Source organism: Engystomops pustulosus, chromosome 4, assembly GCF_040894005.1.
Source record: "Engystomops pustulosus chromosome 4, aEngPut4.maternal, whole genome shotgun sequence".
In the NCBI taxonomy this organism is placed as follows: domain Eukaryota; kingdom Metazoa; phylum Chordata; class Amphibia; order Anura; family Leptodactylidae; genus Engystomops; species Engystomops pustulosus.
Genome location: NC_092414.1, coordinates 132581225 through 132608276, shown reverse-complemented (window position 1 = coordinate 132608276; position 27052 = coordinate 132581225). Strand labels below are relative to the sequence as shown.

At 39.4% G+C, this 27052-nt stretch overlaps 1 protein-coding gene across 3 annotated transcripts in view; it reads right to left on the bottom strand.

The window, feature by feature from the left end:
* Positions 1-27052, bottom strand: part of LOC140127149 (uncharacterized) — a 246094-nt gene that overhangs the window by 178599 nt on the left and 40443 nt on the right. For all 3 annotated transcript variants that reach the window (XM_072147489.1, XM_072147490.1, XM_072147488.1), the window contains 17 exons: positions 26644-26773; positions 24740-24856; positions 23243-23398; positions 22954-23070; positions 22256-22402; positions 21275-21394; positions 20004-20162; positions 19071-19193; positions 18265-18408; positions 15673-15804; positions 14874-15020; positions 13307-13426; positions 11367-11513; positions 10859-11038; positions 10135-10274; positions 9117-9240; positions 7690-7833 (listed from right to left, as the gene is read on the bottom strand). In XM_072147489.1, the coding sequence (XP_072003590.1) occupies positions 7690-7833; positions 9117-9240; positions 10135-10274; positions 10859-11038; positions 11367-11513; positions 13307-13426; positions 14874-15020; positions 15673-15804; positions 18265-18408; positions 19071-19193; positions 20004-20162; positions 21275-21394; positions 22256-22402; positions 22954-23070; positions 23243-23398; positions 24740-24856; positions 26644-26773 (2347 nt within the window). The remainder of the gene's footprint in view (positions 1-7689; positions 7834-9116; positions 9241-10134; positions 10275-10858; positions 11039-11366; positions 11514-13306; positions 13427-14873; positions 15021-15672; positions 15805-18264; positions 18409-19070; positions 19194-20003; positions 20163-21274; positions 21395-22255; positions 22403-22953; positions 23071-23242; positions 23399-24739; positions 24857-26643; positions 26774-27052) is intronic.

Below are 27052 nucleotides of genomic sequence, written 5' to 3'. Positions count from 1 at the left end.
GCCCAGATGCTGCCACTCTCAGGGCAGCGCAGCGCCGCCTCCAACTGCCCGCTCACCGACTGTTGTGCGACGTGCCCACGAGGTGGAATTCAACACTGACCATGTTATCCAGAGTTTACCAGCAGCGCAGAGCGATTGTAGACTGCCAGATGTCAACTTCCACCAGAACTGGTAGTCAGGTCAGTCAGCTTCCTCAAGTCTACAATGAGGAGTGGACGTGGATGTCTGATATCTGTCAGGTGCTGAGTAACTTTGAGGAGTCAACACAGATGGTCAGTGGCGATGCCGCCATCATCAGCCTCACCATCCCGCTGCTTGGCCTGTTGAAAAACTCTCTGGTCAGCATGAAGTCGGAAGCTTTGCGCTCGTCACAAGAGACGGGGGAAGAATATTCCCTTGTTGATAGCCAAAGCACCCTGAGGTCTGTTTCTCAGCGCATATCGGAGGAGGTGGAGGTGGAGGAGGATGAGGAGGAAGAGGAGGAGAATGTTGGCGAGACACAAGAGGGGACCATTGTTGAGTCCTTCACTGTTCAGCGTGTATGGGCAGAAGAAGAGGAGTTGGAGGAGTTGGAGGAGGAGGAAATGGACAGTCAGGCCAGTGAGGGGAGTGAATTCTTACGCGTTGGTACTCTGGCGCATATGGCAGATTTCATGCTAGGCTGCCTATCCCGTGACCCTCGCGTTCAAAGAATTTATTCCAGCACCGATTACTGGGTGTTCACTCTCCTGGACCCACGGTACAAGCAAAATCTTCCCACTCTCATCCCTGGAGAGGAAAGGAGTGTGAGAATGCATGAATACCAGCAGGCCCTGGTGCACAAGCTGAAACAGTATTTCCCTTCTGACAGCGCTAGCGGCAGAGTGCGTAGTTCTGCGGGACAAGTAGCGAGGGAGAGTAGGCGAGCAGGCAGCTTGTCCAGCACTGGCAAGGGTACGCTTTACAAGGCTTTTGCCAGCTTTATGTCACCCCAGCAAGACACTGTCACCTGTCCCCAGTCTCGGCAGAGTAGGGCTGATCTTTACAGAAAGATGGTGAGGGAGTACGTAGCTGACCATACCATCGTCCTAAATGATCACACAGCTCCCTACAACTACTGGGTTTCAAAGCTGGACATGTGGCACGAACTGGCGCTGTACGCCTTGGAGGTTCTTGCCTGCCCTGCCGCTAGCGTCTTGTCCGAGCGGGTTTTCAGTGCAGCTGGTGGCATCATCACCGATAAGCGTACACGCCTGTCGACTGACAGCGCTGACAGGCTGACGCTTATTAAAATGAATAAAGGCTGGATTTCTCAGAATTTCCAATCTCCACCAGGTGAAGGAAGCTCAACCTGAATAATTGATCCACTCCTCCTCCTCCTCATTTTCCTCATTCTCCTCCTCTTTGTACAGTAAAGCAGAGGAAAATGGCTATTTTTTGACAGGGCCCACTGGCTCTTGCTATAGTACTTCATGCATTTAATTTTACTGGAGGGCCACCTACCTGCTCCTCTGGTTTGAAGAATTTTTGGGACTGCCACATACAGGCACTCAATCTATTCCATTTTACTGGAGGGCCACCTACCTGCTCCTCTGGTTTGAAACATTTTTGGGACTGCCACATACAGGCACTCAATCTATCCCATTTTACTGGAGGGCCACCTACCTGCTCCTCTGGTTTGAAAAATGTTTGGGACTGCCACATACAGGCACTATCCAAATTAAATTGTCTCCATAGCAGCCTCCACACGTTGTCTCCATTGCTACCTCCAAAAGTCGTCCATATAGCTGCCTCCATACATCGTCCCTTTATCAAACGAGGTGTGTCAGGCAGAAATTTGGGTTGTTTTCATGGATTCCACATCAAAGTTGTTAACTTTGTCGCCACCCTGCTGTGTTATCCACAAAATATACTGGCAAACTTTTACCATTTAGGGATATTATTTCAGCGCTTCTTGCGCATCTGTTTACATTCCCCTCACCCGGCATATCCTAAACTTATAAGAACGCTACTACACTTGATCTTATACAAAAGGTTCTTAGAAGTGCTGTTTGGGGAGTAGCCTAGAGACAGGGGCTTGGATTGGCGAAAGCTCGCCTGGCAGCGGAACGCCAGCTCCATGCGCATCATGCGCTTCTTGCGCATCTGTTTACATTCCCCTCACCCGCCATATCCCAAACTTATAAGAACGCTACTACACTTAACTTGGTGCAGGCTGGGACCGAGTCTGACCCTGGGGCTGGTCATATACTGCCGACGCAGAGAATTGCGGGGCCTACCTCGGTCCAGGTCTCAAAGGCCTACTATACCTCCTCCCACCCCTCCTCCACCTCCTCCTCCTCCGAATTACCATCCGTGGGCATGGCGCCATCAGTCGGTAGCTCTAGGCACAGCAGCAGTGCCGTCGCTAAGCGACAGCAGGCGGTGCTGAAACTGCTGAGCCTAGGCGATAAAAGGCACACCGCCCAAGAGCTATTACAGGGCATTCCACATCAAAGTTGTTAACTTTGTCGCCACCCTGCTGTGTAATCCACAAAATATACTTGCAAACTTTTACCATTTAGGGATATTATTTCAGCGCTTCTTGCGCATCTGTTTACATTCCCCTCACCCGCCATATCCTAAACTTATAAGAACGCTACTACACTTGATCTTATACAAAAGGTTCTTAGAAGTGCTGTTTGGGGAGTAGCCTATAGACAGGGGCTTGGATTGGCGAAAGCTCGCCTGGCAGCGGAGCGCCAGCTCCATGCCAAGATCCAACTAACATAGTTTTAACTGCAGCACCTTTAATCTACTACTAGTTCACTGCCTCCATACATGGTCCCCTTATCAAACGAGCTGTGTCAGGCAGAATTTTGGGTTGTTTTCATGGCTTCCATGTTAACTTTGTCGCCACCCTGCTGTGTAATCCACAAAATATACTGGCAAACTTTTATCATGTACCGATATTATTTGAGCGCTTCTTGCTCACCTCCTTTGGTTCCTCTCTGCCACCCATTGGTTTGAAGCCTGAGTCCATTTAGGGTATGTCGCCATGACACTCTCTAGCCTGCTGCCGCTGCCTCTGCATGCCGTCCCCTATAGTGTCAGGGTCAATTATTGGATGTTTTAGATGCTATCTAGCTTCATTCTGTCACTCTGTCATGGCCATGCTGTTGCCCATAATTTTGGCATAATGTTGCGATTATGCAGCCTCAGAGGCATCCATGCATGCTGCCCCTGCTGTTTCCTGTCCATTTCCGTGGTGTTTCCATCCTTTTCTGAGGTTCCCAGGTGTTTGGCCAAGCTTCCCTGTGCAGAGCCTTGGTCCCCTTGAAAAATGCTCGAGTCTCCCATTGACTTCAATGGGGTTCGTTATTCGAGACGAGCACTCGAGCATCGGGAAAAGTTCGTCTCGAATAACGAGTACCCGAGCATTTTAGTGTTCGCTCATCTCTAGTGCTGGGACTACCTATCTATATACTGGAGGTATGTGCTGGGGCTACCTATCTATATTCTGGAGACATGTGCTGGGGCTACCAATCTATACACTGGGGATGTATGCTGGGGCTACCAATCTGTATACTGGAGGTGTGTGCTGGGGCTACCTATCTATATACTGGGGGCATGTGCTGGAGCTACCTATCTGTATACTGGAGGCATGTGCTGGGGCTACCTATGTATATAAAGGGACATGTGCTGGGGCTACCTATACACATGTCCCCCTATATACACAGGGGCTACCTATGTATATACTGGAGGCATGTGTATCCAAATGAAAGAAATGGTCCCGGCACTTCCAGGTAGCTTTAATTCTGGGTGTGTTTCGGCTCTCCTGAGCTTTTTTCAACAGCCTGTTTTAAAGGGCTCAGGAGAGCTGAAATGCGTCCGGAATATCAAATGGATGCTATACTTTGACAAATTGTACCTACAATAAAAAGAAGCTTAAAGCTACCTCGAAGTGCAGGAACAATTTCTTTCATTTGGATACTCAGCTACTACCCACAAGCACGAGGTAAGAAGCAGTTTGGGTGCCGTCCATATTTAGAACTTTGATTTACTGGAGGTATGTGCTGGGGTTACCTATCTAAATACCGGAGGGTGGGGTTGGGGCTACCTCTCTATATACTGGGGGCATGGGATGGGGCTAGCTATCTGTATAGATGAGACATGTGTTGGGGCTACCTATCTATATACTAGAGGCATGTGCTGTGGCTAACTATCTATTTTCCCGGGACATATGCTGGGGCTACCTATTTATATACTGGAGGTGTGTGCTCGGGACTACATATCTATATACTGGAGGTGTGGGCTGGGCTTACCTATCTACAGGAGGCTGGGTTTGGGGCTTCCACTCCATATACTGGGGGCATGTGCTGGGGCTACCTATCTATCCACTGGGAACATGTGCTGGGGCTACCTATCTATATACTGGAGGCATGTGCTGGGGCTACTTAGCTAAATACTGAAGGGTGGGGTTGGGGCTACATCTGTATATACTGGAGGCATGTGCTGGGGCTAGCTACCTCTATAGTCGGAACATGTGTTGGGGCTTCCTATCTATATAATAGAGGCATGTGCTGTGGCTAACTATCTACCGTATATACTCGAGTATAAGCCGAGTTTTTCAGCAAAACTTTTGTGCTAAAAATTCAACACTCGGCTTATACTCGGGTATACAAAATAATAAACTTACTACTCACCATTCCGACGGCCCGGACAGCTCCTCTTCATCTTCATGCCGCAGGTCCGCGGGAGCTCCGTGGCTGCGCCTCTTCTGTCTTCATGCCGGCTCGGGCCCGCGACAGCTCCGTGCGCACAACCCATCCGGCACTCACCTGTGATGTCAACCGCTGTTGACGTCACAGAGTGCACCGGGCGGGCCGTGCGCACTGAGCTGTCGCGGCCCCAAGCCGGCATGAAGACTGAAGAGGCGCGGCCACGGAGCTGCGGCATGAAGATGAAGATGGAGAGGAGCTGTCCAGGCCGTCGGAATGGTGAGTAGTAAGTTTATTATTTTTTTTACTGGCAACAGGGGGCTGGCAGGCATTAAAAACAAAGGGGCTGGCAGGCATTAAAAACAAAGGGGCTGGCAGGCATTAAAAACAAAGGGGCTGGCAGGCTACATAGTCAAAGGGGCTGGCAGGCTACATAGACAAAGGGGCTGGCAGGCTACATAGACAAAGGGGCTGGCAGGCTACATAGACAAAGGGGCTGGTAGGCTATATAGACAAAGGAGCTGGCAGGCTACATAGACAAAGGGGCTGGCAGGCTACATTGACAAAGGGGCTGGCAGGCTACATAGACAAAGGGGCTGGCAGGCTATATACTGAAGGGGGCTGGCAGCTATATACTGGGAGGCTGTGACCAATGCATTTCCCACCCTCGGCTTATACTCGAGTCAATAGGTTTTTCCAGTTTTTGGTGGTAAAACTAGGTACCTCGGCTTATACTCGGGTTGGCTTATACTCGAGTATATACGGTATATACCGGGTACATGTGCTAGGGGTACCTATCTATACGCTGGCAATGTGTGCTGGGGCTACCTATCTAAACACTGGGGATGCATGCTGGGGCTACCTATCTCTATACTGGGGACATGTGTTGGGGCTATCTATCTATATACTGGAGGTGTGTGTTGGGGCTACCTATCTATATACTGGAGGGTGGGGTTTGGGGCTACATCTTTATATACTGGGGGCATGTGCTGGGGTTACCTATCTATATACTTGGGACATGTGCTGGGGCTACCCTTCTTTATACTAGAAGCTTGTGTTGGTGCTACCTATGTATATACTGGGGACATGTGCTAGAGCTACCTATCTATAAACTGGGGAAGTGTGATGGGGCTACCTATCTGTATACTGGGGACATGTGTTGGAGCCTTATTTCTATATACTAGAGGTTTGTGCTGGGGTTACCACTCTATATACTGGGGATATACTGGGGGCATGTGCTGGGGCTACCTTTCTATATACTAGAGGCATGTGCTGGGGTTACCTATGTATATACTGGGGACATGTGCTGGGGCTACCTATCTATACACTGGGGATGTGTTCTGAGGCTACCTATCTATATACTGGAGACATGTGCTGGGGCTACCAAGATATATGGTGGTGATGTATGCTGGGGCTAACTATCTATATACTGGGGGCATGTGATGAGGCTTCATATCTACTTACATATATATACAAACTGGGGGGTGGCAGTGTGCACTAATAAAGGGAGCATAGTATATAATATAGGGGATACAATATATAGCTAATAGGAGGGGCAGAGTATAAATATCTAATAGAGGGGGGCACAGTATGTATATCTAATAGAGGGAGCACATTTGTACTTCTTTCAGCGACACATAGTAATTGTATATTATGTATTTTAAGCTGCTGTTCTGAATATTTATTGTTTGGATTCTTTCGTTTTCTCCTTGTGGGTACCAGTGCAGTGCTCCCGTCCTGCAGGATGATGGCTTAGTGGTATACAGCGTGTGATATCTATACAGATGCTTCATTACAGGGTGTGAATTAAAATGGGGGACTGCATGTATTAATTTATTATGGGGGTACTGTATACATATACATTAGAAGGCTCTGTACATATGTAAAAACATTTGGGATACTGTATATATGTATATAGGGACCTGGAATCCTGTGTTTCTGTATGAAGCTTGGTTCTAGTAGCGTACTTAGGTATTGAACTACAAACTGGTGCTGTATTTATGTACTAAGCTTTGTTCTGGTGAAGTATATATGTGAATTGCTATTATAATAATTAAAGACAGGCACAATATTATAATTAGAAACATTTGTACATTTTAATTAAATGGGGGCACTGTATATCTTAGAATTAATTTGTGATCAGCAATGTCTAAGCTAACTTAGTGGGATAGTGCTGCATAAACTATAATCCATACATTAATGCATGCCTCTAATATTTTATCATTTGGTGGGGTGTTGTTTAAGCAAAAATCATTATATATTCATCCATATAAAAATTATTGTATTTTAATGGCCTGCGGGGGTGATTTTTTTTAGATTACCTGATACCTAGAAACTTCCCTGGCTCTGCCCCATTTCATTTGCTTCACTCTTGGGGTATATAACTGTATGTATTCTCATTTCTTTAAAAACAGAGGGAGGAAGAGTAGTGAGCTCACAATTCTTAGAAAAATCTGAATAGTGCTCCTCTGAATGGGTAAATTCACAAAGTTTATTTTATTTTAACAGGAGCATTCAATTTTTGACCCAAGTTCAGCAATAGGAAGCAACCAATCCATGACCATTACAACAAATCTGGTTTGAAGATTTAGAGAAGGTTTACAAGGAACACATCTTCTTTTTAAACTCTTTATTTGTGATGGAATGGATGGATTTGTGATCTTATTGGGTGGCACACTGCACATTTCTTTTGCACTTTGGTAAAAGAGCACTTTTTTGGGGTTTAAAAATGTAAAAATAGATCCAACTATAATTTGAATTTCTAAATAAAATTATGGAGCTTCACTTTCAGGTTTCACCATAAATTGCCTCTGATCTTCAGTGGTTTGTTATCGTTCAAAACAGACAAATTCTTTACAAATCTATATTAATGTTTTCATTTATATCGAACAAGAGATTTACAAAAACAATGTTGTTGCTTGGAGACTTTGAGATGAATAAAAATGTTGCCATGTGAAACAATTCAACAAAAAAAAATGAATATAAATTGGAAACTATAAGATGACATTACCTAAAGCATGGGCCACTCTGGAAGGCTGCATGACATTATCCTGTGATCGACCATCGGTGACCAGCAATATCAAATGGGGAGATGAAGGCCTCATACCTTTAGATACTTGAAACATCTCCTTTAGAACATGTCCAATGCCTCGACCTTAGCAATATATAAATAGATGAATATGTTATTTTTACATGCCTATAAAGTAACTGTAATAATCAGCTGATCTAATGAACTGCAATGATTGGACCCTTTAACATGTTTCATTTAACTTATTTCCTTAACTTATTTTGATTATACCTTTCCCAAAATGGCCTATAAGGTGGTCTATGTAAGGAGTCATATTCTACAGTGCTGTAAGTTATTGGAACTAACAAGCATTATTCCAAATCATACATATAAATAGGTTTTTAATTTGTGGGGAAAGAAATGGCACCAGGAGGAAACATGAAAAGCTAGTAGTACATACAAACTGCATACTTACCATATGCTATAACATTGCCACCATTGTCAAGAATTTTTGGAAACATGACTGGCAAATAAAATCAGTAAACTCTGTCCTAGAAAGATCCAATAGTTGTCCAAATCGCACACAAAAAAGACATTGGTTGTTTGGAAGTGGACACAGGGAAGGTCGTAATGGCCTAATTATAATGTCATGCAGATGTTGACCTTGCACAGATTAGAAGGCAAAACATAACTACGCAAATCAACAATGCTAACCTCTGAGTGACTGTGCTGACTAATACTTTGATGCCAAAAGTTGCTTAGTAACAGGGTATAATCACCTCATCACCTCATCCACCTCTCCACAATGCTGCACCTCTCCTCAATCATTTCAGTCATTCACCAAACCAATGATCCTTGATCTTTCAGTGATCTTAGATTATTCTCTTCTTCAAAGGACATCTATCATCAGGATCAAGGATTATAAACCAAGAACAATTACATGTTTGTATGTGCCCCCTTCTTCTTTTAGTTTCTTATGCTTTTATTTTTACAAAAACAAGCATTTAAAAATTCTGCATATGCTCATTTGCATAATTCTAAAAGCTTTTTTTAAAACAAGGGCAAAAGAAGCTAAATATTAGAGCAGATCCTGCCAGAGGGGGCACACACCAACATGCAAGTGTGCTTGGTTTACAATACTTGATCCTGATGGTAGATTTCCCTTAATTCAAACCTCCCGCTCCCGTCTTCAGGGCTTCTCCTGAGCTCCACCAATTCTCTGGAATGCCCTACCCTGGACTATCGAACTAATATCCAAGCTCCAAAGCTTTAAAAACCCATCTCTTTGTGTCATCCTTGCTCTTATTGTTTCTATATGACTTCTTTATTATCCCTTTTCTGATTTTATTTGTCCCCATGATTTGTAGTGCGCTGCAGAATATGATGGTGCTATTAAAATAAAGATGGATGATGATTATTAAGCTAATTACCTGTATTGGTGTTGCCCCCAAAATATTGCATGTTTCTAATTGCCTTCAAAACAGAATTCCTGTCCTTGTGATGGTTCAAATGAAACTCTGTTCTGGGTTCTTCACTGTATTGAACAATAGCAATCTAATAAACAATAGGTATTACTTGTGAGCACTCTGAATAAGAGAACAATGCATATATATTATATCCTTGGGTAAGTATCATCATTTATATATGTTTATTTGCCTGCTAAGTTTAAAAAAAACATTAACCTGCTAATGCTGTATGAAGAAGGCTCAAGGGGTGAGCCCTCATCATACAAACGTGGGGTTTGCTGCATATTGCAGCAAATACCCACTGCTTATATCAATCGTAGAGGCAGAAAATGACATCTCACGGAGCTCTGTACACCAAAGTATGAATAAGTTATTAGGGTTTGCACACATTGAGGAACATTTACTGAGAACAATGCATACTGCACTATGTGCAGTTCACCTGTGTAGGATGCAGAGTGCGCCAGATTTATGATGTGTCTCACATTCTTCATGAATTTGGCGTTCCCTGCACTGCTCCGACAGAGTGCACCATTTTTTTTTCTGGTGCACCTTTAACATGGGGTTTGCGACACATTTCTGTATGACTTTGAATGATAAATGTGGTACAAAGTTCAACTAAGCACCCCTTCAGTGCAGAGTCGTGTGCGCCACAACTGTGTTGCATGCGCCAGAAATGTGTCTCAGACACTTCTTAAATACCTGTGCAAGCATATTGAAAAGAACAGGCAAAGTCCAACAGAAAATGGCCCACATCAAATGCACTGCATTGCTTTTATTTTTTTCATTAAAAGCAAACAAAATGAAATACATTTATGTGCTCATAGTGTAAAGAACCTGTACTGCATAGTTTTGTACCCTTACACATTTATACTGTATCATTACATATTTATAAAGATAGATAGATTCAGTCATAAGAAAAATAAAACATGTAAAATGTCCTGGCAGGGCAGATAAGAAAACCTTAAAATAGCATTGATCCTACCTGAGTCCCATCAGGTCCAATTTTTGGAAAATATGATACTATTCTATAGAGAAAATCTTTGACCTTGTTAAAATTACTTGGCCCGATACTAGAAGACTCATCCACCAGAAATACTATATCAGCTTTTGACTTTGCGCAAACTAGGAAAAAACGGAAGAAAATAATTATATAAATAAAGCTATAAATGCAATACAGTAGGAAGGCTCTATTTGATTGCATTTGCACAAATCTGCTTACTGTATGAATCACATAAAAAAACACATAAAAAAGAGATGCCTGACAGTGGCCTCCATCACCCTTATGAATGCATGTTAAAAGAAAAAAGTTTTCTCTTGCTGCACTAGATTTATTGTAGTGTCTGATGAGGGATGATAAATCTGGAGTAGTTTAAGACTTTTGAGTTGTACTTTGCACCATCTATTAATAGTTCTAGTTTACTGCCAGACTTTTGTGATTCAACTCAGTTTTTTGGCGCACGGACAACTGGAAGCCAGGCCCCACACCCTTTACAGAGGCACAGGAAAAGTTATTTTTCTTTATCTTTTTAGTAAGCCAGGAAAAGGTGTCAATGACTGAGTAGTCTCAATTGTAATTTAACTAACAGATCTGACATACATTTTGGTGGATTTCCTTTTAAACAATCAGTCTAACTCTTTTATAAACTGTAACCACTAGAAAAAGATTTTGCTAAACATTTAGGAGTTTTGAATTGATAACTATTTACTTGGCTCAGAGACAAGTGCTGAAGTTCCTCTAGCAGCAGCAGTAGTGTACTTGGACATTTGCGGTAACGTCAGTGGAGGACGTTCAATGGGTCTTGAAGTGGTTGTCCTTTCAATCCCTGTTGTGAGCCTAGGTCCATGAACAGTGGGGACAGGAATGACGGGTCTTTTCACTGGCCCAACTGCAAAGAAAATATTATGTTAAGGCGGTATTACCGTTTTTGTTTTATTCTGAACTGCAGAGTTTAAAAAAAAAATGGATTGTTTTGTAATATTATTGTTGTCTATATTCGGAGGTTTCAAACCTGTTTCGATCATGCCTTGCACCATAGAGAAATAAACTGATAACAGCTTCTGAATTTAAAAAAGGATGTTTGAGTTGACTAAACTGACTATGAACAATGGATGCAAAAAAAGGAAGTTAGAAAGTTGTATAAGTTATACAATCAAAAACTGTGTTTACAATCTACCCTGTGCCTGACAATTACGTATGTATCTACAAATTCTTACATATAGCTTGAGTCATAGTTTTCTCTGGTCCTTCCATCTCCCCAAACAATGGCTTTATTGCAAACACATAGCTTTTTCCATACTGCAATCCAGTAAGCCTGAATGATCTGTATGATGCTGACAACTGTTCCATGGACGCAACAGATTCTGTGAAGATAAAGTTATTGATAAACGCTGATAACATGGTCACTTGTGAAGATGCAGGTTCGATCAGTGAATGTTTCAGTGCTCAGGTACTCTATGAACACTCGCAAGAGGTGCAAAAGAAGGCATTTTTCAATTGCTCTATTTGTCTCTGTGATTAGTAAATGAAATTTCAGTACAGGCAGTCCCCGGGTTACATACAAGATAGGGTCTGGAGGTTTGTTCTTAAGTTGAATTTGTATGTAAGTCGAAACTGTATATTTTATAATGGAAGTTCTAGACAATTTTTTTTCTTTTGCCCCAGTGACAATTGGAGTTTCAAAATTTTTGGTGTAATTGGACCAAGAATTATCAATAAAGCTTCATTACAGACATCTTACAGCTGATCATTGCAGTCTGGGACTATAGTAAAGCATCCAGAGAGCTTCACCAGAGGTCACAGTGGGCAGAAGGGTCCGTCTGTAACTATGGGTTGTCTGTAAGTCGGGTGTCCTTAAGTAGGGGATCGCCTGTAATGCTTTTTTAATTACACGTTTGATGTAATGCAAAGAAGTCCTAAAGTGCATTGGTGGACAATTCCAGATATGACACAACAAAGGTGGGGAAGTTCAGCAAGGTCACTGTTAGCAGTGGCAATGCTGCTGCAGGCCAGGCAGCCTGTGTTCACCCAAACCAAAGCTATATATGGATGGCATGTGCATAGCAGACATTTGTGCTTGTTTCATTATTGAATATTGGTGACAGATTCCCCTTATGAATAGTGCCCCCATAAAAATCACTTGCTTGCAGTCACTAATTTTACTAAAATCAGACATTCCAAGTACAATAAAATTGACAAAAGAATGCAGTTCACTGACACTTCCTCTTTTATCAGTATAATAATCTAGTTCTTTTGTTTTAATATCTTTAATATTGTTAAAACCTTCTAAGAAAAGAATTCCCTGCATCTCCATATACTGAAAGCAATAACTTTCTCATAATTCGGTTTACAGAACTGTGTTTTATACGGGACAACCTGGCGTTTTAATAGATATTAATCTTGGGACTTTTTTCCTTTATGGGGTTCACCACTGAGACTCAATGGCTACCAACATGTTAACACTTGTTTATTATTTTTTCCATTCTAGGGAAAGGAGGATTTTTTTAACTTTCAGTTTTTGACATAGGGGTGACTTTTACCTGCTATGTATTGAGAGAGCCTGTGTGTGCTCTCCATACACCTTTAACAACATTGCACTGTAATGTATGGCGCACACTGTCACCGGAATTTTACTCCTCACTTCAGTAATACCTGCTGGTAAAGGGTTAAAACCCCTCCCCATATCGACTGAAATGATCTGCCACGCTTTCTCTCAACTGCCAGTGAACCCTGCCTCCTTCTTTTGACTGACAGTCCTCTCCCTGTCCACTTCCAGTCCCTACCCGAATGCTGTCCCTCTCACTGCATGGTGTATTTAGCAGTGAGCACTGTGTAGAATACTGCAGATCTTGATATTTCACGCAACCTGCAATGAGCGGAGCCAAGTAACGATAGGCTGAGCCAAGTGGATCCAACATAGACAAAGGCAGAAAAAGTTTGGGGATTTTACTGGTGGGACGAGGCAGTTTGAAGCTGGGAAGCCTGCACTGTACTTTTCAACAATGGCACAGTGGGGGGGAAGAATGAGTAAGGTTTATTGCACTTGTTTTTGATGACAGGTTCACTTTAAGGGGTTCAAAAAGCATACAACATTTCTGTACACATACCATTAGTTTATATTAGTATCTCTATAGAAGCAAGCATGAGTATGCCTTACCTGAAGTTAATCTCCATGTTAAAATATATGCAGATGCCCCAGTTACTCCAGACCAACTCAGTAGTACACTCTCCCCTGATGTTTCTTTAATTTCAAAGGTATCCACTTTTGGTAAGTCTACTACATAACAAGATAAGAATCAAAATTTAGATACATTTAGAATTTAAGGGAAAAGCTCACATTTTTAAAGTATTATTTACATTTAGAGAAGGGGTAGTCTGGTAATTTTAACTTGCTAAACTATTAGTGTTTAACCATATATAAATGAACATTATTGTATAATAATATAAATAAGGAAAGCTCAACTCAGGTGAGTATATACAGTACTTATCGTGCGTTGAATAAAAATACCAGGGTATCACTGGTACAAAACAATAAGAATAAACAAAACTGTTTGTAGAAAACCCCTTTATTAGGTATATGTACATATATTTGACAATAACAGACAATAATAAAAACATTAAAAATATATATATTTTATATGAATATATGAAAGTTATGTTTTTATAACATCCTGCCATCTGCCTCTTCAGTAAGGATAGCAGCCTCTTATAGCCTGCATTCCTATCTATGTGATGTTATGACCCCAGGGGATCAGAAGGATGAGAGGAGCTTTGGTGAGAAGCCAGCCAGTCACATCTTTCAGGGAAAGTCACTGTATGTAAGTATGCACATTGTATGTGTGTGTATATAAGAAGGGTCCAGCCTTTCCTAGTTACGCCCCTGGGAGCAGCCTGGAAATTTGTGGTACATGACATGTTACTCTCTGTATAAACACATGTCTCATAGTTGGTCAGTGCAAAGCTAAGACGCTGGATGATGAATCTGGTGTAGTTTAAGATTGTCTTTTTTTTGCAATTTAGACCACGATGAAGGAAATACCACTTTGATTGCACCTGACAGAAAAGTGTCAAAAAAATGGCTGAAAACTTTTGATAAATGTGGGGTTTTAGACTGATTTTTGGTGCGAATTACAACAGATTTCTGTCACAAACAGTTTGATAAATCCACCCGTTGTATACAGGTGCATTGTTGCCTCTGTGCTCCACCAGCTGTTAATTTATGCACGCCCCAACTCTACTCATCGCAGCCCTGCCTCACCCATCTATCATGATATCACCTGCTTCTGCGCGCTCTAGAGTTGGTCCAGGCTGCAAAGAACAGAGTGGGGGCGCGCATAAATGAGAGCAAAACGGGAGCTAGGGTTAAACTATATAATTTATGTGTAATGTTTCTGGATTCTGCAGTCTTCAGGGATCCATGTCCACTTTTGGTAAAAAAAAAAAATGCATAAAAAATAAAGATACATTTGTGGTTATATAAACAAATCATAGTGGGGCTCATTTACTAAGGGTCTGCAGACCGCACTATCATCGGAAAATTCTAGCGATTTCCGATTTGCGCAGCATTTAGAAGGGTTTTTTGGTGCATGTGCTCGGATTTTGGCGCATCAGCACTGGCTTTCATGCAACTGAAATCGTTTGACATGATGACATATGATTCTTTTGTATGTAATGTTTGCCTTGTAATTGCCTTGTAATTTTATCAACAAAACTTGACAACTTACATGTCTTTGCTGTAAGAAGAACAGGGCTTCCTTCTCGGTTTCCAACAATGGATGATACATAGATATTGTAAGTAGAGCTCTCCTTCAAGTCAGGTATTGAAAAAAATGAAGAATCAGCAGAGACAATCTTTGAGTTTCTAGCACCACCTAGTGTTTAAAAGATACATTTTTTCAGATTTTTACAGTTATCACTATTCTTCATCCATTGAATATATCCCATACTTTATAGGAAATGATTTTAAGATTTCGTAATAATGATCAAAATAAAATTAAAATTAAAAGAAATATCCACCTCTAATTCAGCTTATGAAAATTAATGATAATATTTTATGAAATTTGAAAACATTTACAAATACTAGCGTTACTTAAACATGTTGGTTTTGTAATATGTAATTTAACATAACATATACCTAGCCTAGTTTTGACATATAATCAATAATGATATATACATGGGGGGAGTTTCATCAAGACTAGGTGCATACTGAGTGAATCTTGATTTCATTTTTAGACATTTTTACAACCCATTTTTACCTGCAATAACTAATATATAATGTTCATCAAGTTTCCAATTTTTCACTAGCTAGAATAGTGTAGTATGTTTAATAAAATCTAATCATTAGCCTACCAAACCAATGATACAATGAAATTCTCATTATTGTATTATTAAAAATTAAGATTCCTCTGAAGCCACAGATTTTCTCAAAAAAGAAAAGCTTGCAATTTCATTTGCAAGGCCCTTTCATGTGGAAATTATTAAGATAATTAATAATTATTACTTTTATAGTGTACAAGATCTTACCATCAAATGGCACCCATGAAATTTTATAGTGAGTTATCCCAGGTGTTTTCTTCCAGGATAGTTTGAGAGTGTTGACTCCAGTATCAATAAGCTGCAAGTCTTTTACAGGAACGAGTTGGACAGGATTGGAGTCTAAAAGTAAAGAAGAAGAATACAATATAAGAAAGCCACTGGCTGATGTAGGCTAATCTATAAAACACTAAACAATTCAAAGAAGCATCAAGGGTTAAGATGGATCCAAACATGATACAAAATGTAACCAATGTCCAATTAGGTTGCATAGGGCATAGGACTGCAGAGGGAGAAAGTTATGGGACCATACCCACTTTTCTGTGCTTCCAAGTTGGCCACTTTCCTAAATTTAGCATATTGTTGTATGGGCAATCTTAGTTAAGGCATAAAGAGTAGAAGAACCAGAGCTATACCAGGGAAATAAATACAATAATATATAATAATCTGGAATTTTGAATAAATATTGAGCCTGAAGGTTGCGATTTGACTATGGAATTAGGGAGATAAATATTTAAGTTAATATTTAAAGGGAACCAGCCATTTCAATGAACCCACCAAAAATACTTCAAATATAAATAGTTCATAAAAACTATTATTAAAAAGCATTGCCCTTATCCCCAAATGGTTCCTTTCCATGGCTGCAATGTTAAAAAATCAGTTTGTAAACTTATATGGAACTCATCTGAGGTGAGTCAAATTACATTACAGGCAGTCCCCGGGTTACGTACAAGATAGGTTCTTTAGGTTTGTTCTTAAGTTGAATTTGTATGTAAGTTGGAAGTGTATAGTTTATAATTGTAACCCCAGCCAAAATTTTTTTGGTCCCTGTGACAATTGGATTTTAAAAATATTGGATTGTCATCAGAACCAGGATTATCAATAAAGCTTTATTTCAGATATCTTTGCTAACTGTTATAGCTTATTATTATAGATTATTGCAGCCCAAGGCTAAAGTACAGTAAATTACCATCATCCAGAGGTCCATGTGCAACTAGGGTTCATCTGTAAGTCAGGTGTTCTTAAGTAGGGGACTGCCTGTATTTGCATTGCTGTACCTCTGTTCCTTACTAACCAGACATGCTGCTGTATTAAACTAGTTCTTAGCAACTGTCTGCCAATATTCAAATACATACAGCCTCTGTTTACTACCCTGTTTCCCTGAAAATAAGACAGTGTCTTATATTAATTTTTCCTCCTAAAGAAGCAATAGGTCTTATTTTCACGGAATATCTTATTTTTCCATGAACAAGAATTCACAAATATTGTTGAACAAAAAAATCAACATTTATTAATATTTTGTAGTCATTCCATCACATAAATCAGCATATAATTCTGGATCCCATCAAGAAAGTCTTGCTACTCACTGTCTATGTACAACAATCTTTCCAACATTTCCAATCCTTGTATTTAAGGACAAAATGGAAGATTTGTTTTAAGTACCATTATGTCAAAAACTTTTCTAACATCCTTTTAACTCTCTGAACTGTGAATTCCGTGCTGCATGTCTTACGACTCCATCAATGACCCCTTCTCGTAGCATTTGCAACACAACAGTCAGTAATTTTATCCCATGAATTCTACACCTTTTTCACAACCTCTTGTAGTATCTAAATGATCTACTAATGCTAAAATATGGCGCAGGGGGAGATGTAACAATGACTGCTGCTACGTCTTATTTTCGTGGGAGGTCTTATATTTCTACATATTATTTGAGTTAAGCTGTAAATGCAGAGTCAAATGCCTTGCTGGAACATTGATAGAAAGTTGTCATTACATCATTGAGCACTTCATGTCATGTGATCAGGATGATGTCATCTAAGGTCTTTTAGCCAGTAACATTTGCTTTACCCAGTAACATTAACATCTACCCCATGTATGTACAGTAACATTAACATCTACCCCATGTATGTACAGTATCTGATCATATTAAATCACAGCATTTTTCCATGGACTTCTAGCTTTCCCTATGCCTTAATAAATGCATGCTGTGATTTAATGTGATCAGATAAATACATGAGGAATACTTTACATAAAGGACCTTAGATGATATCACCCTGGTCATGTGGCATAAGTAGATGGGTGGGGTTATATCACCCTTCTGATGCCTGGTAGGATGACATCAAGTTGATTTTATGGGGATGTGAGGGTTGCTTCCCTCACATCCTAATAAAATCAACTTTGTGTCAACTTTATGCTATCCTACATAAAGGGTCATCAGAAGGGTCATATTAGCTCATATTCTGCTAAAAGAGGTGTGCCTTTTAGTTAATAGGGCTTTATTAAAACCTGTATCTAGCTGTATTTTTGAAAAATGTGGTGACAGGTTTCCTTTAAGCATAAAACCTTCGGGATTTGATAGAGATTGTTACAGTATATTTCAATTTTCTTTATAACATTTTGAATGGGTGTATGAGGACATAAACTGTAAACAGGAGGTCAGTGTTTTATAATGACATATACTCTTTAAGGCTCAATTACATCTAATATTCATGAGATGTTTTTATATGACTCAGTTTATGAATAATTAATCCTAAATTCACTCAGATATAATTTAATATCAGTTAGATAAACTGTACTTACCTGTGCTTTGTATCAGAGTGGCTGGAGGACCTTCAGAGTTGCTGTAAACTGCCTGAACATTGACAATATACCTTGTGTTGGGCTGTAGATTGGTAATATGGTATGTTCGTATGTTGGGGGCCAGATATTGAGTTTTTGGAGTATCTGTTAAAATAATAAATTGGTATTTTTTAAAGAGAACATTGCTTCATCCTCATAGACTGTACGCTCTTACGAGCAGGGCCCTCACTCCTATTGTTCCATATGACTGTTTGTACTCTGTAATGAATGTAATATTATATTTGTATATGTCCCCTATGATTTGTAAAGTGCTACCAATTGTGATGGCACTATTTAAATAAAGATTATTATTTATAAATGGCGTCTCACCACAACACTGACCATACTGGATGTGTCACATACTTTACTGAAGTACCATGGGCCAGCGTGTGATAAATCTCCCCCTATATCAGTATGACCTGCCATGTGCTGATTGCCTCTCTGTACATCATCATCCAGTCCCCTCCATATAAAAATACCATCCACTACCTGTTTCCTACTACTAACTACTACTAACTTCTTTAAATCCACTAACAAGCAAAGTTAAAAATATATATATATATCATCTGGCCATTTATCTACTTAGTGGAGCAACATTTTAACAACTAATTACATATAAGCTTAAAATTGCCCTATTTGAATATTAATTATGGTTATTCCTGAAATAGTATAATCTAGTGGAAATTGCATATCAGTAACAATTAAGAAGTATTAAATAAAGATTGATGATAAGCATAATAACATTCAATTTGCACATAAAAAGTAACCTGATGTTGCAGGGTTCCAGGATACTTTATATTCAGTGGCTCCAATAGTGGAACTCCAGGCCAGGGAAATGGAAGTGCTGGTGTATCCAGTAACCTTGAAGTTTGATACATATCCAAGAGGTGCTGTACAATACCAAAGTTGATGCTATTAAAACCAAGCAAGGGGTGCTTAGTCATACTTGTACTTATAATACTTTAATCCACAGTGAAATAAAATAATGTACCGGCTGATAAAGAGCAATTCTCTCAAAATACATTGCCTGAGTATTCTGAGTGCGACTTTTTCTTATCATACTATAATATCAGACTATAATACATGGTTAGAGTGGTAAGAACTTTACAATCAGGTACTTTTCTGGGCCAGTACAGATAATCTTTAATATATAACATAAATAGAGTAACTTTCTCAATTTAATTTTGGGAAATGGGGATGGGGCTGAAGATATATTCAGACTGTAAAACCAGTGTAATAACACTCTACCAGTTTTAAGAATTATGAAAATAAAATGTGTTTTAACTCTGCTTTATAGTCACAGGGGCAGATTTACTTACCCAGTCCTGTCGCGATCCAGTTGCGCGTTCTCTGCCGAGGATTCGGGTCATCCCGCGATTCACAAAGGTAGTGCGCCCGATGTCCACCAGGTGTCGCTGTTGCGCTGAAGTCCACTGCAGTTCGCAGGAGTTCACGATTCTATCCTGGGTGCAGGTAAGCGTGTCTCAAGCGACACTATTCCGATTTCCATCGCCGGCGCCGATGTGCCACAATCCGATCGCGTGCGCCAAAATCCCGAGGCAATTCAGGGAAAAACTCGCAAATCAGACAAATACGGGAAATCCGGCGAAAATGCGCGAATCGGACCCTTAGTAAATGACCCCCACAGTGTTTCAGTCACACAGTTGCTCTAAAATAGTTTTTTTATGTTTTTTACTTACAGGTTCTAAGAGTTGTAGAGATTCCTGGTCCTACCGCAGAACCAAACAGCACATATAAAGAGATCACATATTCCGTGTTGTGTACCAGGTTTCTCAGCTCAAAAGATGTAAGTGTGTTATTTAGTGCAAGTTGTCTGGGGCGATCTCTTCCAATAAATTCTTCAAAGTAAAAAAAAATCATAAAATAAAAAAAAAAGTTTTTTTGTTGTTATAAATACAATTCTTCAACAATCAATCAATGTGTAAAGGGATTTCATCAGTATACACAGTTAATAAAAGTACGCTGCCCAGCATTAAGTTATTAATCAGTCCAGCGACTTTTATACATAATAAGAAAGAACTTTTCTGTTATAAATCTAGTGAACACGAATCCCTGGCAACCAATGCAAATAGTTTAGATATTATACTAACTTAGGCCTTTAATGTCAGGTAGTAGTTCCAGGGTTACACACCTGAAAATAGATTACTTAACCCCTATAAATAATTAAAAAGTTCAAATAACCCCCCTTTAGTTAGACATGTTGTATATCACAGTCCCAAAATGTTTAGTCTATCAAAATATAAAACCGATTATTCCCGCTATTGAACCCCATCTCGGATATGGTGGGCACTAAAGAAATAGTTCCAGCTGCACTGGAATTAGTGAAGTGGGTGGTGGAGATGGTGAAAGGTACTCTTCAAATGGGAATCTTTACCCACTATTCCCTACTGTTCCCTAACCCTTAAAAAGGACCTGTCAGGGTTGCAAATAATAATTAATAATAAATAATAATTAGCAAATTCCTATATTAAAATAATAAAAAATTTATACTTTTCTTGTTCTGGTGCTCCTTGCACTTGCGTAGTGACACAGTAAAGCTGCCGTACTATACCCAACGAAAGCAGGATGTGCTGCTCCGGCTTAATTGAATTACTGCACAGGTGCGGGGAGCAACAGAGGTGAGGACATCAGAGCAGATCCATCTTTAAGTAATTATAAAAGTTTTTCTTTTTCACAGAGGGACTAGCTAAAGGGCAATTTGGAACACTAAATCATAAGGACCTATGGGTGGTTCAGTGTCCGGAATGTCCCCGGCAGATCCTCCTTATGGTGTGGATGCAATCTTTGATGATATTCATTTGTCATAGCTTAAAAGTACTGTAAGGCATTTATTCATGGAGCTGTTGCATGGTTGAACCCCTATTTCTCTCTCATGAGCATACTAAAATGGCAAAAAGTGAAATAGGATAGGGAGGTTGGATTTTACTTAGTAAATACAAATAAAACTTACCTGGAGTTGGGCCCCATGCCAGTCTATACCCTGAAGCACCCTGTACTGCATTCCACGATATCAATGCTGCATTGATGGTCACTGCACTTGCTTTCAGACTCTGTACAGAGCTTGAAGCCACTAAAAATATGAGGGATTGCATACAGTTTGTAAAATACATCACATAAGAAATCAAAGGTTACAATTTATTAAGGGTTTTAGCCATCAAAGGTTTTAAAATCACATATCCATGCTCAACAACATTTGTTCCTGGAAACAGGTTATTTACCTGTTGCTATGATCTCAGGACATATTGTTCGTGGTGTAGTTTTCAAGGTACTTCCATTTCTGTTTCTCTTTGTATCAGCATGAGCTGTTTATCCACCTTCATTCCATATATCCAGCACACACTATCACTGCAGAAGGCTGTGTAGCCTACTTGTTTTACCCAGTTGTCCACACATTCATGACAGGCAGCAACGGAAGCAGATCACTGCAGCCCCTTCCTTTTTCCTTACTCTGCTGTATGGTGTAATTCATCATGTGAGCAGGTACAAGGGGCAGCTCACATGCCTTTCGCGTAAGACCATTTGACATGGTAATGTGCAATTCATGTTCTGTACATACCCCAAATTTTTATTTTACCCTAAGAGCCCCTTATCATATTCCTTTCACCAGAACAGGACCCGATCCTTGTCTCATCACTGCAGTTAGTGGAGAGGTGGCCAAAAAAAAATTCACGTCTCTAGGACTATTAGTTAGGTTGAGCTTGTCCACTCAAAAGTTCATTTTCTGAACACTATTGAAAATAACTAGAGAGCTGAATCACCGAATGCAGCCCAAAGACAAATGACAGAAGATACTTGCCCTCAAAACAGATACAGGTCCCAGTGATCAACTGGATGTTAATGGAATATCCACAGGATATACCATCATTTCCTAGATGGGAATACCCTTTTAATCATAAAAAAGAAATACCTCTTGATGGAAACATATACTCACAGGTTGTAGCTTTTGCAGTAACTACAGGTCCCTCTATGTCTATAAAGATTGGATTGATAGTAACTGTATACTCGGAGTCAGGACGCAGCCCTTGAATCAGGTACTGTGAGTAGCTGTCTGCCAGGTTGACATTTTGATCAAATCCTTCTGCATTATAAAAACACATGCAATTTACTAGTTATTTAAATGCCCCAAGGCTGGAAAATTGTTCACCCATGTAATGGGATTAAAAATAACTTTATAATTATATTAAAGTGAATCTAATGGCACCTTTACTGTATCAAAACTGTGGACAATTCATGGGGGATGATTTATCTTAGTTTCTTGTCTTTTTTTCTCTTGTATTTGTGACTTTTTTGGGCGCATTTGCAGATTTGCAGTAACATTATCTATAGAATGCAGATGTTGACATTTAAAAAGGTCACAATTTTGTGCATTTGTAAATATCCAGACATATAATGAATGATGCCTTTCAAAAGCATATTCACTAAGTAAGTTTAGTATTTTGTGCAGCTTGTGTTAGAAACTAGGTGACCTCATAAACTGTAGTGTACAGCACTGGTGAGTGAATGTCTATGTAATACCTATAATGCAGGCATAGGAACACCCACTGGTTTGTTTTTGCTCTTTTTATGTTGCATGTCCTAATTAAGACTATTTTTAAAATGTAAATTGCAATAAACTTTATGTGATTATACCTGTAGATGACCATGTAAGTCGATAGCCTGTGGCTCCCCGAACTGAAGTCCATTGTGCTCGAATTGATCCAGTCGTAATATTTTGTAGTGTCAAACTTTTAACAGAAAGCAACTTCACTGTCAAAATGTAAGCAAAAATAAACTATAAACACTGTATGTGTAAACCCCACATAATGTAAGTGGTTTGAAGTCAAGGTTCACATTTCCACAACAAACTAAATCTTATTCATACAGAAATTGACATAGTGGGAAACACAAAAGTAATACAAAGGCTATACAGTTTTCTTACATGTACGGCCCACTGCTGACACTGGCTGGCTGGGTCCTTCAGGATAAACAGCGTAGATACTGATAGTGTATTCTTTATCTTCTTCTAAGTTATCAATAGCATGTGAGGAGACATCTCCATTTAAAATTTGTTCATAAGTAAATCCAGGTCTGTTGGCTAACAACAAAGAGAATGTTAATTCCATAGAAAAAAGTACTAATGCTCTTGTTTATCTATTCTAGATTAATAATAGACTATATTTTATACAAAATGATAATAGGGGTCTCATGCAAATGTATCATTGGGCACCTACAAAAATCCACTTTTAGAAACCACTACAAGGTATGAGCCAAGCGGGGGGTATAGCTGGGCTGTATTACTGCCTTCATCTGATGGGCACTTATATCAACAAATATGAAAAAGTGCATGTGTATTATTTTTTCTTTGTAAAAAATAATAGATAAATATTACATTGTTTTATATGCATGATTTTAGACACTTATCCGGTATATGGAACATATAATAAAAAATTTTAAATGACATTTATAGATCAGTAGTGTGGCAGAAAATTTTATTGGCTTACTTGTTGTTATCACTTTCTATAAATACAGAAATACATGTAATGCATACAAGGAATGTTCCCATAATATCCAGGTATAATCCATACATACTATACATATAGGGGTATTTACTAAGGGCTTTGTGTCAGTTTTCTAACAGACCTTGCACATTCTTTTAGGTGTAAATTGCTTGCACAGGTATATGAGAAGTGTTTGCACCACAAATGTGATGCACGCAATCGCTTTGTGGCGCAGCTGGACTAGCCACCATTCAATACAAATTAGGGGGCGTTCCACTGCTTAGTCAGACTGTGCACTAGATTTAACATGCAAAGTCTGTTGCAAGTCCTATGTTAAAGGTGCACAACAAAAAGGCTGCTGAACTCTGTTGGGCCCGTGCAGGGAAGTGCCAGATTTATGATTTCTGGCGCACATTCTTAATGAACCTGAATGAAAAATGAATCTTTTAGTGAAGTTTCCCACAATCTTAGTAAATGTGCCCCATAGTCTTTTATATTGTAATTGGTGTAGTAGAATTTTGCACACCCTGTATTTTCTGTAATTGTCCCCTACTACCATGATAAACATAATATATGTTTTTGTTAGCTAGTTTATTTGTATCTGCTGACATACACATTTGTATGTTATTTTTTTTATTAACCATGCCTCCTATATATATATATATGTAGATAGTATGTAGTCAGGGTGGAGGAGGTGGAGACCCCAGAGCGCAAATTGGTGGGGGGGTCTTCCCAAAATGTGTTTCAAAATATTAAATGCTGCTCCCCAACAACAATAATGTTTCTTCAGAGATCCCAGATAGCAAAATTTTCCTTAATCACATACAAAATAAATATCACAGAACAAGGATAATACACACATTGATGTCACAGTACAAGGAGAAGACAAACAGTTTATTTTTATGTTTTTTCAGTTTAATGTATTTTGTAATACTTACATCTTGGAATATAAATTTTGTAACCATCAAGTTTCCCCAAAGGAGGAGTCCAGGCCACCTTTAGGCCGAAAAGCCTCTCTTCTATGACACGGAAATTAGTTACAGCAGGCACAGAAGCTTTTAAAGAAGGACAAACAGAAATGAATCTTTGTTTTTATATAAACATCTGAAGAAATCTGAAGATATCTATTATAACTAAGTTTAGTATCTAAATAAGTATCTGTAGGACATGTTAAATTACTTTGTTAAATAGTTATGTTTCCATGAATGTAGAATTTGTCCCTGTGCTATACATTGATTCAATGGATTGTACACAGACAAAAGTTCTTTCTACTGTCATACGTACATAAATAACCATGAGTCTATTGCTTGAGGCCCGAGAATGCACACAAATGTTTATGTGCAGGTAGGCTGAGATTGTAGGTTAGAAGAAGTTGTTAATTTATTTAAAAAATTATAGTAGAAATAGAGAATTGATAGTCAATTATTATATTATAGAAAAATTACTTATTTACTTCAACCATTACTAGACTTGAGATGTTTGGCCCTTAGCAATGGGAGAAAAGTTTCAATGAACAGCACAATAGTTTAGACTGAGTAGACAAGACTAGAATTGATGGGTGTGGCTAATTATTTTATGTTTGGTGTGATGCACTTTCTACTTACTGCATATGCACTAGAAAGCCATGCCAAACACATTTGTGTCATATGGAATATGATGCAATATATATTTGGAATATGTAAAATCGGAGAAGTGTGTGTTATTTTGCGGAAAGATTGCTTTAATGTTTTTTGTAATTTTGGTTGTTGGTTGTTTTGGTTGTTTTGGTTACTTTCATATGTTGGCCCTAGAGTTACTACCAGTCGTAGGCAAACAGATAGGTATGGGTTGCAGAATAAACGGTCTCAAAAATAACAGCAAGATTTATTTAAATGAAATTCCACCTATGATGAATCAATGAAACAGACAAGCTATTTAAAAAAAACTGGCACACTAATCCTGAACAATGATAAATGACCACCAATGAGTGTTGCTTTGATGGGCTCCTTTGACAGGGGACTTCATAGTACATGACTGATCTGTCAGATTGAGCTTAATAGTGCTGGTGCCATTACATATGGGTGCATGCAGCACTATCAAAAATACCACATAAATGAAAGCACTTCAGTTTTAAAAAATAGTTTCCCTTTATCCCTTAGTTTACATCTTCCTTTAAAGGGAACCTGTTAGCAGAAGGCCTTTTTAGCAGGCTACAGGTTCTCACAGACACAGAAATGTATACTCCCTACAAGTTTTTAAAAAAAGCTCTGAGTTCATCCTGAGGTGAATGGTTGTTCTTGTTCAAATAATACCTCCCTCCTCCTCCTTCCTCCGCCACTTGTGGCCACTTGTCTCCAATTTCTCTGTACATGGAAGTAGTAGCAGCTGACCACTCAAGCGCAAGATTTACTTGCTGCTGTAAGTGAGATGAGCCAGAGGAGGAGGGAGGAAGCCTGATTTGAACAATGTTGAGAACAAGCTTTTACCTCAGAAGGGGGAGGAATTATTTGCCCACAGATCCCTGGGACTCACACGTGAAAGCTAGCAGGGAGACAAGTAAAGTTTAAAATAGTTTATCTAAAGAACCATATACCTTTTTTAAAAACATGTCCCCTCTGGTGACAGGTTCCTTTTTAAAGATTGGGTTAAATACACAAATTAGAGCTGTCATAACATGAAGTATTAAAATACTTTTAAAACTAAAGTTGTTCATTGGACCAGTCTGGAAATTTTGAAAACGGCCACATAACTATATTTTATTAATGCAAAATAAGATTGTTGAAATGAAACAGAAATTGAAGATAAATATTTCCATAATAGGATGGAACACATTAGTACAGAAAACCGGACTCAGAACACGTACTTGTCTTCCCTCTAACTGTTGCTGAATCCCCAATAACATTAGGATATGTGGCTAAAACTGTAAATAAATATTCAGTAGAAGGCTTCAGATCAGTAATAAGTACTGTATTCTTGTTACGATCCAACATGATCTAATGAAGAAATAGAGACATTATATTACAGCAACACAATGCACTGACACTGACACTTTTCAGCATGAAAATCAAGAGTTATGAGGTTTTCTGCCTTCACGTCACTTTGGGCATGTTGGGGAGCAGGGCGATAGGTGTTCAAGTCCTTGAATCCTCTGGCCTATAGCTGATATCTCCACCAAGTCCAACCTGGCAGAGATTGTGCCCAGATCTATTAAGAGGCTGGGTTCAGGGGGTAAAGAATAGGAGGCGCACAGCAAGATGGGTAGTTCTCCAAAG